The sequence below is a fragment of the Nannospalax galili genome, unplaced genomic scaffold, assembly GCF_000622305.1.
Source record: "Nannospalax galili isolate Female #2095 unplaced genomic scaffold, S.galili_v1.0 scaffold1264, whole genome shotgun sequence".
NCBI lineage: Eukaryota > Metazoa > Chordata > Mammalia > Rodentia > Spalacidae > Nannospalax > Nannospalax galili.
Genome location: NW_008351636.1, coordinates 984,884 through 1,003,617, shown reverse-complemented (window position 1 = coordinate 1,003,617; position 18,734 = coordinate 984,884). Strand labels below are relative to the sequence as shown.

The window sequence follows — 18,734 nt, the reverse complement described above, 5'->3', positions numbered from 1 at the left end:
ATTCTGGAGACTGATGCAGACTTCAGAAACAATATTTTGTGGGTGAAGAACAGGAGTCCTTTGAGGTATTGTCCCTTAGCTTTGAATAAGCCCCATGACCTTGGGGAGGTCAACCCCTCTTACTGTTACCATTTCCTCTCTGAAAAGAGGAAGACAGTAATAGTGTCTATACCCATTGCTTCCTCCTAGTCAAGAATCACTCCAAAACTTAGTTGCATAGGACAGTGACCATCCCTTGGGTCAGCAAGTTAGAAGTGGCTCAGACTGGGTACTCTCACTTGGGATCTCATGAGGTTCCAGGCAGATGTCAGCTAGGGTCTGGACCCCTCAGAAATTCTGCCTGGGGTAGCAAGATGCCTTCTAGTGGGGTTCACATAGCAGGCAAGTTGGCTCTTCTACAGCGGACCTCCACAAGGCCACACTTCACCCAGCAGCTTCAGAGATCAAGACAGAAGTTTCAGTGACTTCCTACCTACCATTACACACTATCAGCTTTGGGAAATGCCATTGTTCATACAAGGCAGCACCTAATTCACCGCTGGAAGGGACAACATAAAGGCCTTCTTGAAGACTTATAGAACAGTATTTGCAGTTGTGGGTAAATGAAACCACCCATGTCAAATGTGGTCTGTAATAAACATAACTAAATAGCGGTTATTACTGCAAATGTGCTAATGTGCTAATGTGCTAACTATTCACCTGTCCTAAGGCTGGTGCCCAGGATTTGATTTTATGGATTTTTAACAAGTGGCTGCCTTTTTAAATGTTCAGTCTCACATTAGAAGCCAGCAGGAAGAATCCTGAAATCCACAGGGCTTGGGCAGAGAAGCAAACATTTGTTCAGGTGGTAGATGGCACTAGTGGCACCTAGATGCTGGACTCCTGGGCAGCAACCTGGTGCATGGCCTAGGCAGACTCCATAGCTCAGCAGCCTCAGAAGTTCCTGGAAACCTTTTCATATGTTGTACAATAGCAGCAGCAACCAGTGTTCCTTTCCCTGTATCCTTATCAAAGTATCACACTCAAATGGCATCATGCAATGCTGTGCATGGTGTTAAAGACTCTAGGAGGTCCTATAATTAGAAGCAGATCGTCCTATTTAGTGGGATGAGACCCAGCATTTTGCAGCTTCTTAGAGTACTGAACACTTGAATTTCCCCCATGACTGGATAGGTATCAACCTCCCACCTTTAAGGTGCTGGTGACAGGTAAAGAACTAGGGCTTTGGGGTCTCAATCCAGCCTTGCCTCTGACCTAAAGTGTGGCCACAGGTAAACAATTCAACTCTGTGGTCCTCAGTCTCCTATCATACCATGTGCCCAATACCCACTGTGTTGGGCCATTGAGAATATTAAATAATGAAGGTATGGGGCTGGAGAGATGCCTCAGTGGTTAGGAGCCCGGGCTGCCCCTGCCAACCACCCAGGTTCAGTTTCCAGCATCCACATCATGGCTAACAACCATCCTTGATTCCAGTTCCAGTGGATCTGATGCCCTCTTCTGGTTTCTGCAAGTACCAGGCACACATGTGGTGCACTTACATATATGCAGGCAAACACTCATGTACATAAAATAAAATAAATAAAATCTTTATAAAAATAAAAGCACTCTTAAACAAAGCGTGTGTGCTGTGGCATTCAACAGAGGCATGTTGTACTTCTGCACAGGGGGTAGCAGTCAGGGAGTGGTGAGCTAGGACATCCTGGGAACAAGCATGGTAGGTTGTGAGAGGACTGTGTAGCTCTGTGGGACATCAACAGGGTATTACTACTCCTGGGTACTGCCACATTCAGTACACAAGCTACCACTGTGTTTATGAGATGACAGGAAGAGTGTCACAGGTCAGGGATGAACCCATCTGGATGGCTACTGCTATGTGTGATGCTGTGTTTTTTCCCCTTGTAACTGCCCATGACCTCCACTCTCAAATACACAGGACCATTCACAATTCCTTCTGCAGGATGGAGCTCCATGGGAAGTTCCAGGTTGGGAAATATGGCAGGTTGATTCTAGTGCGTGCATGAATGAAGAAGGCTGCCCTATTCAGGATCATCATGTTTGTATGAGGCAAGGGCTGAGGACTTGGTAGGGCAGGAACTCCAAAGGAAAACTGACTCCCCATTAGTAACCTTCAGGGTTTGAAGTCACAGGGTCTCCTAACAATCATTCTCCTGTTGTTGGACCCACACACCCACTATAGGTTCATCTTCTGAAGTCACTTCATATGAAGATCCAAGTTTCTACTATGCTTTTTGTTATTTTCTGTGTAAAATCTACCACTGGACAGCATGTTGTGGAAGAGGGGAAAGGCTGACCCATTCTGAGCAAGAAGCTGTGGCTGAAACCGTGGCTTTCTTATCAGGGAGGTTGTATCTGAGGCAATCCCACTAGCACAGTCCCTGCCCTGTATAGGGGAAGCAGTGTGATACAGAAGTTAAGACCACTGGCTTTGGGGATACAGACATGGGGTCAACTATCGGTTCTGCCATGTTCTATCTAGCTGTATGACTTCAGGCAAGCTATTTAGAGCCCCTGAGCCTCAATTTCTCCATCTATTATGTGGGGAAATTTTTGTGAGATAACTTTCCATGGAATGTGGTTGCGGTGCTTAGCTCAATGTCTGGCGCATGCCATGCATTCTATGTCTGCTCTATGCTGTGGTTGTGACAGAAAGCTGCACTGGGGCTGATGGGAGCTACAGAACACGGCCTGAGGAGTTCAAGGCTGGCAGGATGACTAGGCAAGCAGCACACAAACAGTGATGCTTCCCAGGTCTCAACAGAGCCAAGTCTGAATTCTTGTTTCTCTCTTAGTTTGCTCCCCTTCGACCTCTTCCTTCCTGCTGCTTACCCCCGATCCTTGACTCATCCTTCCTTCCTTATACCCCAAATCCACAACATAGGAAGACATCTTGCCTGGATATCATGAAACCTCCCCCAGGAGACTTCTTGTTCCGGTCTCCTGTAAGGAACTAAATCTCCAATAAACAACAGGGTCACTAATGACAAATAAAGATGGCACACTTCCTGCTTCTTCTTGATCTGAGAAAACTTTTCCTCCTGATGGCAAGGTCCCTTTTCTGGCTAACTGGTCGAGACCAGTTTAGAAAAGACCAAGGCCAGACCAGACTATTTCACTCAGCTTAGAGCTGTGACCTACCGACTCTCTCCGTTATTTAAATTGACCAATCTAAAATTAGGGGAGGAGGACCTACCCCATAACAGCAAAACCACTTAAAAGGCCCAAACCCTCTGGGGGGCTTTGGAGTTTTTGGTTTTGAAGTTCCCTCTCCACTTGTGGAGAACTTTTCTTCCTGTGTATATGGATGTGATTCTTGGTGGAGAAAACAAACCCAACCATAACCCTTAGATCGATAACAGGACCACAACATTTCCCCTTTCTGGTTATTGCCCACCCACTGGTGGCATCGTGTCTAAAACCATCTAATGTCTTGACAGTGCTCTGGTTAGAAGCCAGCACACCGAGGGTAACCTTCAGTCCCTGTGAGTTCTGTCCTGAGTCCTCTCTGACTCTCCTTTTACTTCCTATCCTGCCCATGCCCCTTTCCCTTGGCCACAGCCACCCACTCTCCATATCCACCTGCCTGGTGACTTCATGCCAAGTCTCTCTAAGCTCTGACCTAGATGTCCTTATGCTTGTTCACATCTCCTTCCTTGCTCAGATATTACCTTATTAGTGAGGTTTCATTCACCTATTCTTTTTTAGGGGTGTGGGGAATGGAGTACTAGAAATCAAATCAGAGCCTCCTGCATGCTAGCTAAGCACTCTGCTACTGAACTCCACCTCTGGCCCCACCTGCTCTATTTTCAATTGTTCCTTGCCTTGAACCAAATAAATGATCTTTCTGGATATTGGTGTAGAGTCTCTGGAACCTAATAATGTTGCCTTCTATAAGAGGGGGACCGAGGGAGGGATCTGGCTACTTATAAGGAGAGAAGGCAGGAAGCTGAGACTGGGATGACACAGACATAAGCCAAGAAATGCTGGCAGCCTGCAAGAGCAGAAGGAGGCAAGGAATGGATTTTCCCCCAGAGCTTCCAAAAGCACCCAAGCCTGCTGACACTTGACTCTGGCCCCGTGAAGCTGACTTCGGACTTCTGACATCCAGAAGCTTAAGGCAAAAACTTGGTGTTGTTCTCAGCCATCAACTGTGTAGAAGAGTGTCATAGCAGTCATTGGAAACTGATCTATAACTCTCCTTCCCTCATCCTGCCTGCTTTACTTTCTCCTTCAGCCTTGACTGGCAGTATCTTGATAGTCAAGTTAGCTCCCTTCTCTCCTCCCTAAGACATCAGCTCCACAGGCCAGGAGCCTTTCTTTTATGAGATAGGTGGTTGCTCAGCCTCTCTCTTTCTAGCAGAGCATCTCTGAGTTTTGTTTTGTGGTGAGCCTTGTGCAGCTAAGTCGATAACAGAAGCAGCATATCTGGGGTTGGGTCGCCCCTTGTGTTTCTGGCAGGTCCCAGTGTTGGCGAATCCATGAAGGGGACTCTGGGGCCAGTCCTGGATGGCATTTCTAGGAATTCTGGCCACAAGTGGCACTGATGCAGACTGCAGAGAGCTGGATCCCTCATGCTGTGGCCCCAGTTGACTGGTCCTTCTTCCCTCCCTGTCCTTTTTGTGAAGGTCAGCTGAACTGCAGAAAGCATTTCTCCTAGAGGTCCTGGAACTCCCGGAGCCTTCCAATACAGGAGGAGGAGGGGTACCTGTGCCCCCAGATACCATTGCCTAATTTCCTTGCAGGTTTGAGCATCAGTGCTAAGATAAATGGCAGCAAACTTTCTGCTTAGCTTTTGAGAGCGCTCAGACATCTAACAAAGAGCAATTAACCACCTGGGAATAGGAGATCTCTAACCAGGCCCACCCCCAGGGGTGACTTAGGAACCCTTGTCTCTACCCCATCATGTTCTCAGATCCAGACAACTGCAGTCAGTCTGATGATGTCCTGGCCTGCCATTTCCAAGCATCCAGATCCTGTCTTGAGAAAGTGAGGATTTTCGAAGGGCCTAATCACTTCACCTTGCTGCAGCAGACTCAGCACTAAGTGGGATTCCTCAGCAGGGTCAGTTTCAAGAGAGGGCAAAGAACCTCTGTGACTCAGGGACACGGGAGGACTTGGACACTGTGAGCCAGCAAGGGATCAGTTTCCAGGGAGCTGTGGAAACCCAGTTGTGTGACGGTGAGCAACTGAGACCTTGCTGGGGGGGTGGAGAGTAAGGGGTCAGAGTGCTGGCTCTGATGCTTGCTGACAATCGTTCTAAGCCTTGTGTCCTCATCTGTAAAATGAGGTGTATCGCCCAAGTAGGATTGCTGTGGAACTTAATGGACATGAGAATAAGTGCGTGAATGGGTTTGCAGAGTTCCCGATACATGGTTAGTACGCTGTGACCTTTTTTCACAGTGCTGACAATGTTGATAGTGATGGGATCCACAACCCAAGGATTTCATTTCTGGATTGCAGGTGAAGGGCCGATCTGGACCATACAGCCTCTCAGCGCTTCCTCTGGGATGCTGGGAGACAAAAGGATGCTCCACCTTCCATTGCTCAGAGAGGAGCTGTCCCCCAAAGTCTGATCTCTACACTCTGGGCTCCCTGGCTGGGCAGCAGGTCCAGGCACACAGCCACAAAAGAAGCCACGGCCAGCGATGAGTCACTTACCTTGGTTATCATAGGAAGTGATGATCTGAGGCTGCCGAAGGGGCTGCTTCTCTGCCAGGTTTCCTATTTAAGGAAGACAGAAAGGGCTGCAGTGACCACTGGGACCATGGTGCAATGTTCCCTGGGAAGGGAACAGAGGGAGATGCGAGCACCTGCAGGAAATGTAGGCTGGAGGGGGCCAAGTATATCTAAAGCCTGGTCCAATGATGCACACCCGGGTGTATACTCCATGGTGTGCACACCTGTGAACTGGGACAGGTACGTGCCTGGGAGTCCGTGGGTGCTGAAGCCAGCCCAGGCAGAGTGGTGACACTTCTAGTGGTCCTCAGAGCACTATTGATATTTTGTCAATATCCAAAGACTTTCTCACACACAGATGCCTGACTGATCGTCACACCTTTTTGTGGAGTGGGCTGGGAGGTTCTAATGTGGTACTTGAATCCCAAATTTCCCGATTCCTAGCTCAGCTCCCTGCTGCCTTCCGAGGAGAGCAGACAGCAGCTGCCTTGCAGTTGGGAGCATGTGCAGTTTGGTTTATTTCACTAAACATGCAGGACATTGCATTGTATGAGTTCTCTTCATACATGGGGATATTTCCATCCCTGGGACACAGACATGTCCCCACAGCCCAGATGCTGAAGAGACATGCCTAGCTCTTGCCATGGATCATCAAGGGGACCAACAGGCTTCTCTGTCCCGCCCCCATAAACATGAGCTTTCCTTCATTCCTTTTTATGGCTACTGTGGACTGTTCTTATTGAGGCTGCCCTTGAACCTCTGTCTCAGGGGATAGAGGAGGGTCTGGGGAAGGGCCAGGACAACGGAAGAAGGAAGTTCCCCACCACTAGTCCCCCCACCTGTCATCATCTCTCTGTGGCCTGCAGTGGATCTGCCATTGGAAGTGACTAGGGCCTCAGCGTAAAACCTCTGAGGTGCTGGCCTGAGTAGTTTAGCCATCCAAATAGGCCAGTCAGTGCTTCCCGTGCCTGGGCCTAAGCAGAAGCCAGTCATGTGTGTGGGTGAGGCACTGAGCCTAGCTAGACTTGGGATCCACCTAGCAGGGTCTTGCTTTGGAGAAGCCTATGTGCTCCAGTCTTCCCCTACAAACAGGCTGAGTCAGCCCAGGCCCACAGGCCATGGTTAATTAGCTGAGGCCAGGTCTACTGTCACTGTGTGCCAACATGGGATGATGTGGCATGCTGGACTGGAGCTCCAGGCCAGACTCAGGCGAGGACAGGGAGCTGCCTTCTGTGGGCACAGCTGGTCGCACCTCTATCAGGAGGAAACAGGATCTAGAAAGGGAATCCTCAAGGAGAGTGATTGGTTGGCACAGCTTCTGTGGGGTATTTATAGTCAGGACTGCACAACTGGTTTCTCTTTAGCTGTAGGGCATTGGATACTGTGCTGCTAGGCAGACTTCGGCCAGGACCAAGGAAAGCAGCCAATCACAGCAGGGGAAGCCGTTGCTGGGCAAGCTATGGCGAAGGGTGGCTCAGCCCAAACACCTGCTGCTTCCAAAAGTTTGGAGCGTTCCAAGCTCCCCACCCTACCTCTTGCCAACACCCAAGGCCAAGAAGTGTACAGGGTAACAACAGGGGGACAAATGTGCCCCTTTGGATCGATGCCATGTTTAGTCAGTCACACTTGTGCACACTCTATCAGCACATGTCACTGGCCACTTCCTTCTGAGATGAAATTTCCCCAGCTGTCAGAGCTGGGCGGCCTGCTGGTTATTGGACTTGAGTACCAACAAGGCAGGTATGAGAAAAGGCCAGTTTCAATACCAGTATCCTGATTCTTGGTATCAGAAAACACAGGAAGAAGCTCTGATTCTAATTCCCTGACACATGCACACATGCCATTTTAAATAAATGATATCTTACACTGAACTCCTTGTGTTTGTGAAATGATAGAACCATGATGTTTTCTGGATTTGAGACTCTGCAAATGCTCTCTCCAGCTCTGCATTTATGCCAAATCTTTAGGCCTTGGGTGGTCTTATAAGAACTATTTAAATCACACTCTATGGACTGATACCTTGTATTAAGAACCACTGAGTCTAGTAGAACTATCTTATAATAGTTTTATAATAGTTACTGCCTTACCTTGTGTTTTGTTGTGTTTTTCCACTAACCTCCCATCCAGTCAGGAACTTGGAAGATGCTAAAACTAGAATGATTCCAGTATTTCCTGAAAAGCCCTAAGATGATTGATTGTTAGATGATTCTTGCAAGGCAAGAGGGAGTGGCAATATTCAAGGACATTCTGTCTCTTTACATTTACCTGTGGTTTGCCTTGCCCACTCAACTACTCATACCTGCATCTAGCATGCATGCATGCTGAGCGGCTGTTCTTGTGGCTAGCAGGTTTCTGGAGTCTGATTCTAATTCTCACCAGCCCTCAGCATAATTTCTTAGCTATGACATATCTGCCTCAGTTGAACCAGTGCTGGCATATTTACCATCTGATGGCCCCAGTAGCAAGGTTAAGGAAGACACTGCATGGGTCTGTGCCCAATAGCCAGGACACAGAAAGATGGGCTTCCTAGTGGATGTGTGTGTGTGTTTTGAGGGGGACTCCTGCCCATGAGCAAGGTAAGGGACACAGGAAATCTTGAAGAGAATCTGCTGTAGTCAGTGTTATCATGATCACAGTCATTTGAACCTTGTCACGAGAACAAGGTTCTTGACTGGCTTCTTCACTGTGTCATCTCCAACATGAAAACTTGTGCCTGGAACAAAGTAAGTTGTTAATGAATGACGAATGAATGAATGGATTTAGTTTTAGAACATTCCTTTTCCTTTTTGCCACCATCCAAAGGAGAGCAGAGTGACTCACACTTCCTCAGTTGTAGCATTGTTTCCCCATTTGTGGAGGGTCAGTCATCTGATTCCATGACTTACGAGTCTGGGGTCTGATGGAGCTCCCTAGCGAGGCTCTAGGAGTGGAGGTCTGATGCCTATTAGAATTCTATGTGCCCAGATGCTGGACTGATGAGTCTCTGAGGGACACAGAATGAGGACAACCACGGTTGGCCCATTATCAGTGTTCCAGAGAGGTTCAGTGCCTACAGGAAAGAAAGATGCCTGGAACCAGAAGCTGACTTCTTACTGTATTCCAGAGTGCAGGCCAGCAGGAGCCTACAGAACCCTTCACCGGCTCTGCCCCAGGCCTTAAGCAATGCTGTTTCAAGGCAGACCCTGTCTTTACTGTTCAGAAAAAAAAAATCTGAAAGATGGGTAGCTTTTGTGATAAGAGCAGCTCTGCCTCCCATGGGAACACACTTAATTCCCACCACCCCCTATAGCTCAGCCAGTAAACAAGTGGGTGCTCAAGTTTATGGTATTGCTCCCTAGCTGAAGCCTCCAAGAGAGCAGGGGCTTTAATGCCAGGAAAAACTTCCCAGGTACTCAGGGGCCTAGAGGCCTGGCTGAGTCAGCAGCGACCACTTTTGTTCAGTGATCAGACGTTAGGGCTAGTTTCCCGGTGAATGCAACCCAACCCTTCCAGTTATTGTCCCAGGTATTGGATTAGAGACATTGGAAAGAAAATAGAAAGGAAAAAAGATTTACCATGAAAGTCACTTCCTTCTGATTCCTGCCATTTCCGGATTCCATTTCTGACACCTTGGAATCCTGTGAAATAAGGACTGATGTGAGGTTCTCTGTGGATGGAGCCCCAGGGCAAGAGTTATCCACTACTGCACCGACTGCAGACCCATCTGCATTAAAGCAAGGCTGGTGGAACCCACTTTTCTCAGGTTCCAAGATAAGACTGCCCTTGAATGAGAAGCATTTGAGGAAATGAATGCAATCCTCAAAGTCAAAAATATTTTTAAACTGTTAGAATGGTAGAATGATAGTTTTCAATGGTGGCCCCCAGGATTTTCCACAGGAAGTTTTGCTCTACAGATGCCCAATTCCCACTCCCACACTCCAGCATGTAACTACTACGAAAGCATTACTTTCATACTATCCATTTTGGACATTACTATCCATTTTGCCTGCCCATCTTTGTATGTGGTGCATCCCATACCTGGGGAGTCTTGATATGGGGTGAGGGAGGGTAGAAAAAGACTTATCCCTTTGGGAATGGGAAGTGACAGCTGACCACTTTACCAGCCTCCCTTGCAATTAGACTATGGGCATGTATGGTCTAGGCATGGCCCATCAGACGCACCTGTGTCCCATCCTGGTGATGATGCGGAAGGGAAGGGGAACTGGCTCCCTGACAGTGGCTGGAAGTGGTAGGTGTGAGGTCAAGTTTCTGGCACCAAACTGACACGTGTCCTGGCAGTGGGAGCCACTGCAATAAAAGCTAGTTCCCAGTGTGGGAAGAGTGTCTAGTACACCTTGGTGGCCCCAGAGGTGTCTTCCTCAGTCCAGGTCTGTAGCACAACTTACGGTAGTGCTCACGGAAGCTCAGTCCCAAATCTGGTTCTACAACCTTTCACCCACTCAGAAGCCCTGAAGTCTTCCTTAGTTTCATGTGCCGTCCTCTTTTTCTGCAGTAATATAGTCAAGGTCTGTAGCTTACCATTTGGAACCCATGATGCACTAATAGGGTGGAATGCACGAGCAAGCTAGACTGTTGCTAGACTTGAAGCTCTTTCAGACTTAGAGCATGCAGTGCTGGCCTATCTCCTCCATGGCCACAGGGATATGTGAACTCCTCTCCAGAGTGTGCTTTGTGAGGAGTGTGGCCTAAGGAAATAGCTGTGAAAGTGCCAGGGTCCCAAACCAAAGGACAGAGAGCCTCTGCCAAGACTTGCAGCCTAAATCTCTGCTAACTCTCCTTGTCTTTCTGTCCCTCTGACTCCTTTCTGTTATAAGGCCACGGTGGCGTCTGCCTTGTGACAGTAACTGAGCTTTGTTTTCTTCTCTCAGGGGACTTGGGTCTTCCTTTACAGAGGCGAAGAAGAGCCGCTCCTCAGAGGGGCAACTGGCTTGCAGAGGGGACAGGAAGAGATCTGGAAGCTAGCTGGCAGGGACTCTTTACCGGTCTTGTACAGACCGGACAGGCCTCTGAACAAGTAGTTTGGCTCAGGGTTTTCCTTTCTTAGGCTGTGTCCCAAAGAGTGTGTTTGCAGGCCAGTGTAGACTGAGGTCCCAGCAGACCCTGGAGGCCACATACTTTCCCTTTTTCTCTACTGTGGTACAGAACTGATTCTGAATAGGGCACATGGCTCCTCTATTGCCTCAGCATGTTCAAGAAACCTTCATGGTGAAAACATCAATCCCTTTCAAGTAAGGGCACTTTTCTCCCTGAGTCAGGACTGAAGTGCGAAGTACACTGGTCTGGAGTCACAGTTCTGATGCCCAGCATTTCCCAGGCTTCTTTGTGTTCTTTGCCCTTTCCAATGTCAGAGTCTTTAGGACAGATACCATCCAAAGGGACTGGGAGGTGGGGCCTCCTGAGCTGATCTGGAAGTGGGGCCTCACCTACCACACACTGGGAGCATTTTCCTGGACTGTGTTATTTGTGATGGGAGCAATGTCCTTTCCAAGAAGCAAAGGCTCTCTTCTATTTCCTATGAAGACCCTGAGCAGAACTTTGCCGTTGCCCTCAGGAGCAGCACTGAGAGCTAGAAAATCAACTAACCTCAACAGCTCCCCAATCCCCAATCCCTCCCAAACCAGAACTAGTGTGAACATTCTCAGCCTTCCAGTCTTTCTTTCCCTAACTGCTTCTCTTCCAGCTTCCGAGGAGCCGCTGCACAGCTCCAACCTGTATGGCTGGTGGGTCAAGGCTGTTTATAGAGCCACTTCTCTAGCCGGGCAGGTGGACTGGGGGTGTTCATTGCGTACAGGGACTCTGGGGACAGAAGAGCCAAAGGCAGAGCTGCAGTAGGAGTTCCAGGAGCTCCAGAGCTGGAGGAAAGTGGGAGGCAGAAGACATTTTCCTCTGCATAGCTGTCAAGCATCAAGCCTAGAGGACAGATGGGCTGTCAGCCTCAGAGACTTCCTCAGAAACCAGCACCCTGAAGTTTCCACACTTCTCAGGGGCTGCTTGAACTCCACTTTTTCTTTTACCATTTATACTCTATTCATACTATATGTATGGAGAACAGAGAGAATGATTCTGCCCTCACCATCCCACTATAACCCATCATTTTCCGGTTTTCACTTGCCTATCAAGTCTGTAGAACAGGTCGAAATGAAGGTAAGTTGAAGTACAAACAGTAGTTCAAGCCCCATCCACCCCCAGCCTGGGAGCCTTTACCATTTCATGCCTTGCATCTGTTGGGGACTGGGAGAGGAGATTAAGAAAGTGGAAACTGAGGTTGTAAGTTATCTCAAATTCGGACTCAATATGCAGATCCTCTGGGGTCCCCCGTGACGGTCAGGGTGCTGCGGTGAAGAGCAGGCCTCTGCTACACGTGGGTCAGCCCTGGCCTCGTCCTGTAGGACTTTTTCCAACGTGCTCTGCACCCTTCAGGGAATAGCAGGGAGGAAACGGGCTCTCGAGGTGACAGAAGCACCCGTAGGCCTGCATGGGAAGTCAACCTGGGACAAGCACTGCGCAGCCCGTTGCCAAGGGACGCGGGTGCCGCCGCGCCCGGGTAAAGGCAGCCTTGGGGGAAGAGTGTTGGGCTGACTGGCCTTGTTCGGAGGCATCCGAGGCGCCCCACGGCGGGCGAACGCTGGGGATGGGGGGCGAGGAGGCCGAGGTGCCCCGGGATCCTGGGGGACCCGGGACCGGGCGCTCGTTACCTCCTCGGTTTTGCAGCAGCGCGCCCGGGTCCGCCTGCGGGTCCAAGTGCGTGCCGTGCGCCGCGCGCAGCTTTTCGGAGTGCACGATGAGCAGCATGTCGATGGACACGGCGTTGCTGTCCTTCTTCAGCTCCATGCTGTCGCCTCCCTCCGGGCCGGGGCGCCGCAGCTGCTCCTGAGGCTGCCTGCGCTGCAAATGGCCCGGTGCGCGCCGCTGCCTGGCGCGGGAGAGGCGCGGGCGCGGGAGAGGGCGCTCCCCTGCCGCAGGAGCCGCAGGCGCGTTTCGCTGACTCTGCCAAACTCGCCATTAGTACCCGCCCGGGAGGGCGCTACCCTCCTGAAGTGCCTCTAAGTCACCTTTGAAAGGAAATCCCCGGCAGGGCCCTGACCTGCACCCAGGCCGCACTTTGCAAAGACGCGGGTTTTTGAGCCTCCCTTTCCGCCGCTGGAAGGTCTAGTCCTGGGCCCCAGGATTGCTCTCCTTCAGGCTGGGCGGCGTGCTGACCGATCTTCACCACGTCCTAAGAGAAGCCCCTGGCCAACGCTGAAACTGCACCGTGTGGTCAATACTGAGAGCTGGTTCAGAATAGAAAGACAAGGGACTAGGGGCTGAACTGTAAGGCGTGTAGATATTGGCCGAGTTTTAGCCTTGACCTCTGATCCCTTGAATGGGTTTTGGAAGTTGAGAGATCTCTCTATAGTTCAGGCGCTTATGGTGACTCCCCCTCACCTCCCCAGTCATGGCTGCTCCAGAACTTGGGTCAAGTCCACTGGGTATCAAGCTAACAATATTCTTTTGCCTGAAATAGAGGTCTTTAAAAAACTCCATTCCTTCTGGAAGAGTGGCTCTTGCCCGAGGGGAAAAGAATAGAGAGAAAGGAAGAGGCCAGGGATAGGGAGCTGGCCGCTGCTCTTCGGGAGCTGGACCTGAGAACCCCTTCTATTTTTAGCTAGGCCTGGTCTGTCCAGCCAACAGCGACAGGGCATTTGGCTTTAGGTCTAAGCAGTGTTTACATGGGCTTCTGCCTGGTAGCCTTTGGCACTGTGATCCAACCCCATAAGGAGACATTCCCCAAATTAGTGTTTCCATAGGTAATAGATAGCACCTGCTCAGAGGCCTGGTCCTGGGACCCTTCCCCACACTGCAGTTTACAGACCCTGCCTTGCTGCGTGAACAGCCGGTATCACCCAGGCTGTATTCCAGTACCAGTGCCACCACTTGCTGTCCATGTGACCCCAGACAGGCCATTTCCCCTCCATCTTCTCACGGGGATCATTGGGGTAATAAAAATTCTCACAGTCATTTTGTGAGAATGGCATGCATGTGAGGTGTCTGGAACACACTAAGTGGTCTCCAAACGTTAGCTGTCATTCTTAACTCATTTTTAAAGGTGAGGGGAGAGACAGGTGGAACGGTAAGTCAGTGATGGAGCTTGGGTGCATAGCCACACTCTTAGAGTTTGAAACTCTTCCACAGATGCCTATGGCTCACAGTTTTGTCTGTGTAAAAACTGCTGCTCCACTGGGTCACCACCACCTCCTTCCTTACTCGGTGTCTGTCATTGGTTTCCAATAATGTAGAGCTGGAGTTGTTGGGACAGAGTCTCTTGATGGACAAATAGAGGCAGATGACTCTCAAGGTAGGTTTCCTCCTTGACTCTCAAGGTAGGTTTCACTCCTAGAGTGAGTCCTGTTCTCTGTTTACATGTGTGTCAACACACACACGCACACGCACATGCACACTTACTGGGGAAAAAGGACTGTGGATTATGCAAACCTTTTGGGTTTTGGAGGCTGTGGAGGCAACCTTGAAGACCTAAGGACATGTACTCACCACCCTGCTCCTCCCCAACTCCTCAGTATGGCCTAAGTCCTTCAAGAGGCAGTGTTGTGGTATGAATGTGAAATGTTCCTTATAGGCTCATGTATTAGAACACTTGGTCCCCAGTTGGTGGGTGCTGTTTAAAGAGCCTTTAGAAGGGGGAGACTTAGTTGGAGGAAATGGATCACTGAGAGCTGGGCCTTGAGGGTTATGGAGCAGCTCTGCTTCCTGGTTGACCACTGAGGTATGAGTAAGCTGCCTCAGGCTCCCACCATCAGGGACAGGAGCCATTCCTTCCACCACGAACTCTGCCATGCAAAGGGAATCCTTCCTCCTCGAAACTGCTTCTGTCAGATATTTTGTCTTTTACACAAGAAAAGTAACTAATACAGGCAGGGTTGTCTGAGAGCAGATCCCCTTCGCAACTCCTGTCAAGCCCCCTTGTTGTTGGAAGGGGCTCAGTGGTGGGAGATACAGAGTCCTCTTGCTGATGGCCACATTCCCTTCCCTGTATCCTCACCCCCATGTTGCAAAGTGTCACTCAGGAACTCAGCTTGATATCCCCTCCCAGAGCTATCTCTAGAAAAGATGGTTACACCGAGTGTACCAGTCAGAGGTCCAGGAAGTGTGTGTGTGTGTGTGGCTTTTGGAGCATGACTGATGTTTTGGGGCTGGATTCTTTGTTGTAAGAAGTTGTCCTATGCATTGTGAGATACTTAGCAGCATCCTAGGATCTACCTACTAGATATCAATAGCATCTCCTTCCCAATTGTGGTGGCTTAGAATGTATCCAGACATTGACAATGTTTCTAGAATGGCAGTGAGAACACTGATTTGGAGCAAGCTCTGGAAATAGAGGTCACTTTGATTGCTCTGAGAGACGCTACTGTACTGGATCTTGATGTTGCCTGGCACCTGGACCTGTTCCTGTCATGGCTGTAGTATGATGGTCCAGCTCCTCGGGCCTGCAGAACTGCTCCTTGCCTGGAGCCCAGGGAAAGATAGAGAGGGGATGCTCTTTTCTCTCTCTCTTCTTCCTACTTAATCCCATTGCTGGCCTAGTTGACCCAGTTACATCCACTTTCCAATGACCTGCTCTTGGACTAAGGGGGAGACCTCATGGAGAAACTGAGGTAGCTGAGGACATTAGGATATATCAGGGAAGGGGAGGGAGAGCAGGAGAGAAAACCAAAAGCTACTGAGAAGGCATTTAGACAGAGGTCTACTCTATCTGCTCAGATCTGCTTCCATTTCAACCGTCAGGGCAAAGTCCAAGTGTGTGATCCTCCTATAGATCCAAGTAGTCTTCTTTCCATACCATCTACATCTATGCTGCAATCAAAGCCATCTCTTCTATGTCCCAGACACACCTGGCCTTTTTGCTTCTGTGCTTTCCCCAACAAGCCAGCCCCTTCCTCCTGCTACCATGTTTATTAACGGGCCTCAAAGATCTTTATTCTGACCTAACTATGGAATCTGCACTCTTGTCTTAGAGTCTGGCAAGCTAGAGGCTACCTCCATTTTTGAGCAAAACCTTAATTTAATTTAAATAAAATCACAACAATTTAGAAATTTCAGATTTAAAATAACAAGAAACACTCCAAATTTAGAGTGTGACTTGCATAGAAATATCTCGGTAAAGTGACGGACCACTTGTAGGATAGAGGTCCCATAAAGTTATAAGCAAGCTGGAAAATTTCTAGTGCCTAGAGACATAGTCGTTGTCTGAGGTTGTAACAAAACACATTCCTCATGTTTCTAGTGATGGGGATGTAGGCTAGCCTATTATCTGCCAGTAACTACAGCACAGGTATTTATGCACAGTACACACTAAGTAATAAGTGACTTTATTACTAGTCTATATATTTACTGTACCACACTCTCCCTTCTGTATTATACTTTTATTACTTTAGCGTATACTGTTATTTATAAAAAAGTTTGCTGTAAAATAAACTTGCCTTTGTTTGAAAATGCCATAACATCTTATATATGATGATACGGAAGTTAGCTGAATTTTGAAAGCAAAAATTTAAAAACCTTGCTTTGTTACTGTGTTTCTTGTTTGCATAATTTTCCCTTGGGTTTGATGTAATCTCACGTTACTTTGGTTCATCAAGACTCTAAAAGAAATAGGCCGTCCTATACGTACCAGTATATTTATATCTATGTATCTGTCATGTGTCTATGTATCTGTGTATGCATCATATATCTATCCATCTATTTATTGATCTGTCGTATAGATGAAGCACATAATAGGCTACATCAAAGCTTCTTAAACTGGGCTGTGATCCCACATATGTGTGAGTTGTAAAAAGACCTGGCAATAATAAAATGTTTCCAAATGTGCAATGACCAAAACTGAACTCAAAACCCAATGCGTCAGTAGTCTGAGTTGTTTGGAGAGCTCGCCCTTATTGCCTGGTACAACTTCGCTGCGGCCTTGGTTTTGAACATACCTGGGCACTTCCCACCGAACATGCAGTTACACCATGAGATAGCAATTACTGCAGCTGGAAATACCTCAGCTCCCAGTCAAGACTGTTGTATGTTATGGACTGCAGTGTTTTATTGTACATACAATTTCTGTACACTTAGAATCATAATGGTTTAGTTATGAAAAACAAAGTCCTGTAATATTTTCCTCCTTTCTTTCAGAATGTGAGTATATCTTTTGATAGCATTGTGTCAGAGTTATTTAGTTTAAAAAAATTGCGTCTTCGGTGCTGACTTGAGTTTCATGAAAAGATTGTTTGATGAATTTTGACTTGGGATTAGGATAGATAATCCAACTATTTTTGAAACAGCCCTAAATATTCTTCTTCTATTTTGTATTACATATTTAAGCAAAGTGGTGCTCTCAGCATTGATGATTATAAAATCAGAAGAGCGAAGTTGAAATCTGAACTCCAATCTGAAAATAACACTGAAGATAGTCTCTATCCTGCACTATCAAATATTCAGCCACAACCTAGTGTTTTTTGTAAAAATAAATAAAAACATCCTTGTCTTTAGTATGCAAATTTGTTTTCATCTCTAATAATGACAAAATTATATGTATACCAAAGAACTGTTTTGCAGTAAATTTCTTTGTGCTTTATTACCAGTAGATGTTTGGTGTGCATACCTATTCTATACACTTATACCCGGGATCACATAAAAGTTTCTTGGATGAAAAGGGGGTGACAAGAGGGAAATGTTTGAGGAGCCCTGAGCTACACTGCATACCTATAGTCTGTCCTAAGCCTGTTCCATCTAGGTTTGTGCAAGTATGTGCCATGATGTTCACATAACAATGAAATCACTTCATGATATATTTCTCTGACCATATTGCTCTTGTTAAGCAATGCCTGGCTGTTGCTTTATTGTCAACGTTATCTTCTAAATTTGGCACTCAGTCATGTCCAGCTGTCATCCATGCTGCTTCCATCCCTTTGCGTGAAGGTGGGACTTGGTAGTTGTCTGGTGGGTTCCAGGACCTGAGCTGCACCTCCTGTCTTGGAGATGAGGAGGACGAGAGAGGGCGTGCTCCTGGCTGCAGAGGCTTTCACTGGAGAGGAGTGTTTCCTTGTGTCCTGCCCCATTGCTGTTTGTCCTAAGAAAGAGCAGCTGCTTAGAAACTTCTGGTTCTAATGCTTGTACTTCCCTTGGGTTCCCAGGGGACAAACTTCTCTCTTCTTCACAGAGATTTGAAGGGCGAGCCGTGCAGGGTAGGCTTTTAACAGGGAAGCTGCAGGCGTGGCACACTTTTCTCCATGGGCACAGTTAGGAAGGGGCAGCAGACAGCAAGGGAACAGGGTGAAGAGCAGTAGGCCAAGCCCGCAGAACCAGGTGACCGCTCGGAGTGAGGTCATAGAGTTCTTTCAGCAGCAGCAAAGGTAGGCTGCGATGCCAAACTCATGCCCAGGACTAAAAATTGAGAAAATCCTTTCACTGTACAACTGAGAAAATAGAGCACTCAAATACCATCCTTTAGACACAATCCCTTTTAAGTGCTCTGTTACTTAGTATTTCCTTCCGTTATGTTGCAGTATATAATTAATTGAGTAATGTACCTTAAAATAATGTCAGGATGATACCAGCTACAGTTTGTAACCATGTTTCCCCCTTCCAACACACATAATGAATAGTTCATTACAACCTCCTCAAAACCAATTTAAAAGGTTCATCAGTGATTACATCAGTGTGCCACATCTCTTTTCACTTTGCCCACTGTTAGAATTTCGGTTTGTTTCACACTGTCCACTTCCACGAGCGATGCCGTGATAAATATCTGTGTGTTTACACCTTTGACCACATATCTGGCTATTTCCTTAGAATAGATTCCTGGAAGTGGAATTACTGACTCAAAAGGTTATGACTATTTTAAGGCTTGAGATATATACAATGTCAAATGACTTTCCAGAAAGATTGAGTCTATTTGCAATCTCTCTCACCGTGCATGTCAATCTCCCCGTACCCTGCACTGAGTATTATCATTAAGTATACTCTCAGCATTAGTATAATTAATGCATAGTGTGCCT

The 18,734-nt window shown here is 47.9% G+C and overlaps 1 protein-coding gene across 1 annotated transcript in view; it reads right to left on the bottom strand.

The window, feature by feature from the left end:
- Ky (kyphoscoliosis peptidase) overlaps nucleotides 1-12,921 on the bottom strand; it is a 51,918-nt gene extending 38,997 nt beyond the window's left edge. The window contains exons 1-3 of the mRNA XM_008848546.2: nucleotides 12,393-12,921; nucleotides 9,252-9,314; nucleotides 5,680-5,742 (exon numbers count right to left, since the gene is read on the bottom strand). Coding sequence (XP_008846768.1) covers nucleotides 5,680-5,742; nucleotides 9,252-9,314; nucleotides 12,393-12,528 — 262 coding nt within the window. The 5' untranslated portion in view covers nucleotides 12,529-12,921. The remainder of the gene's footprint in view (nucleotides 1-5,679; nucleotides 5,743-9,251; nucleotides 9,315-12,392) is intronic.
- Nucleotides 12,922-18,734: the final 5,813 nt, after the last annotated feature.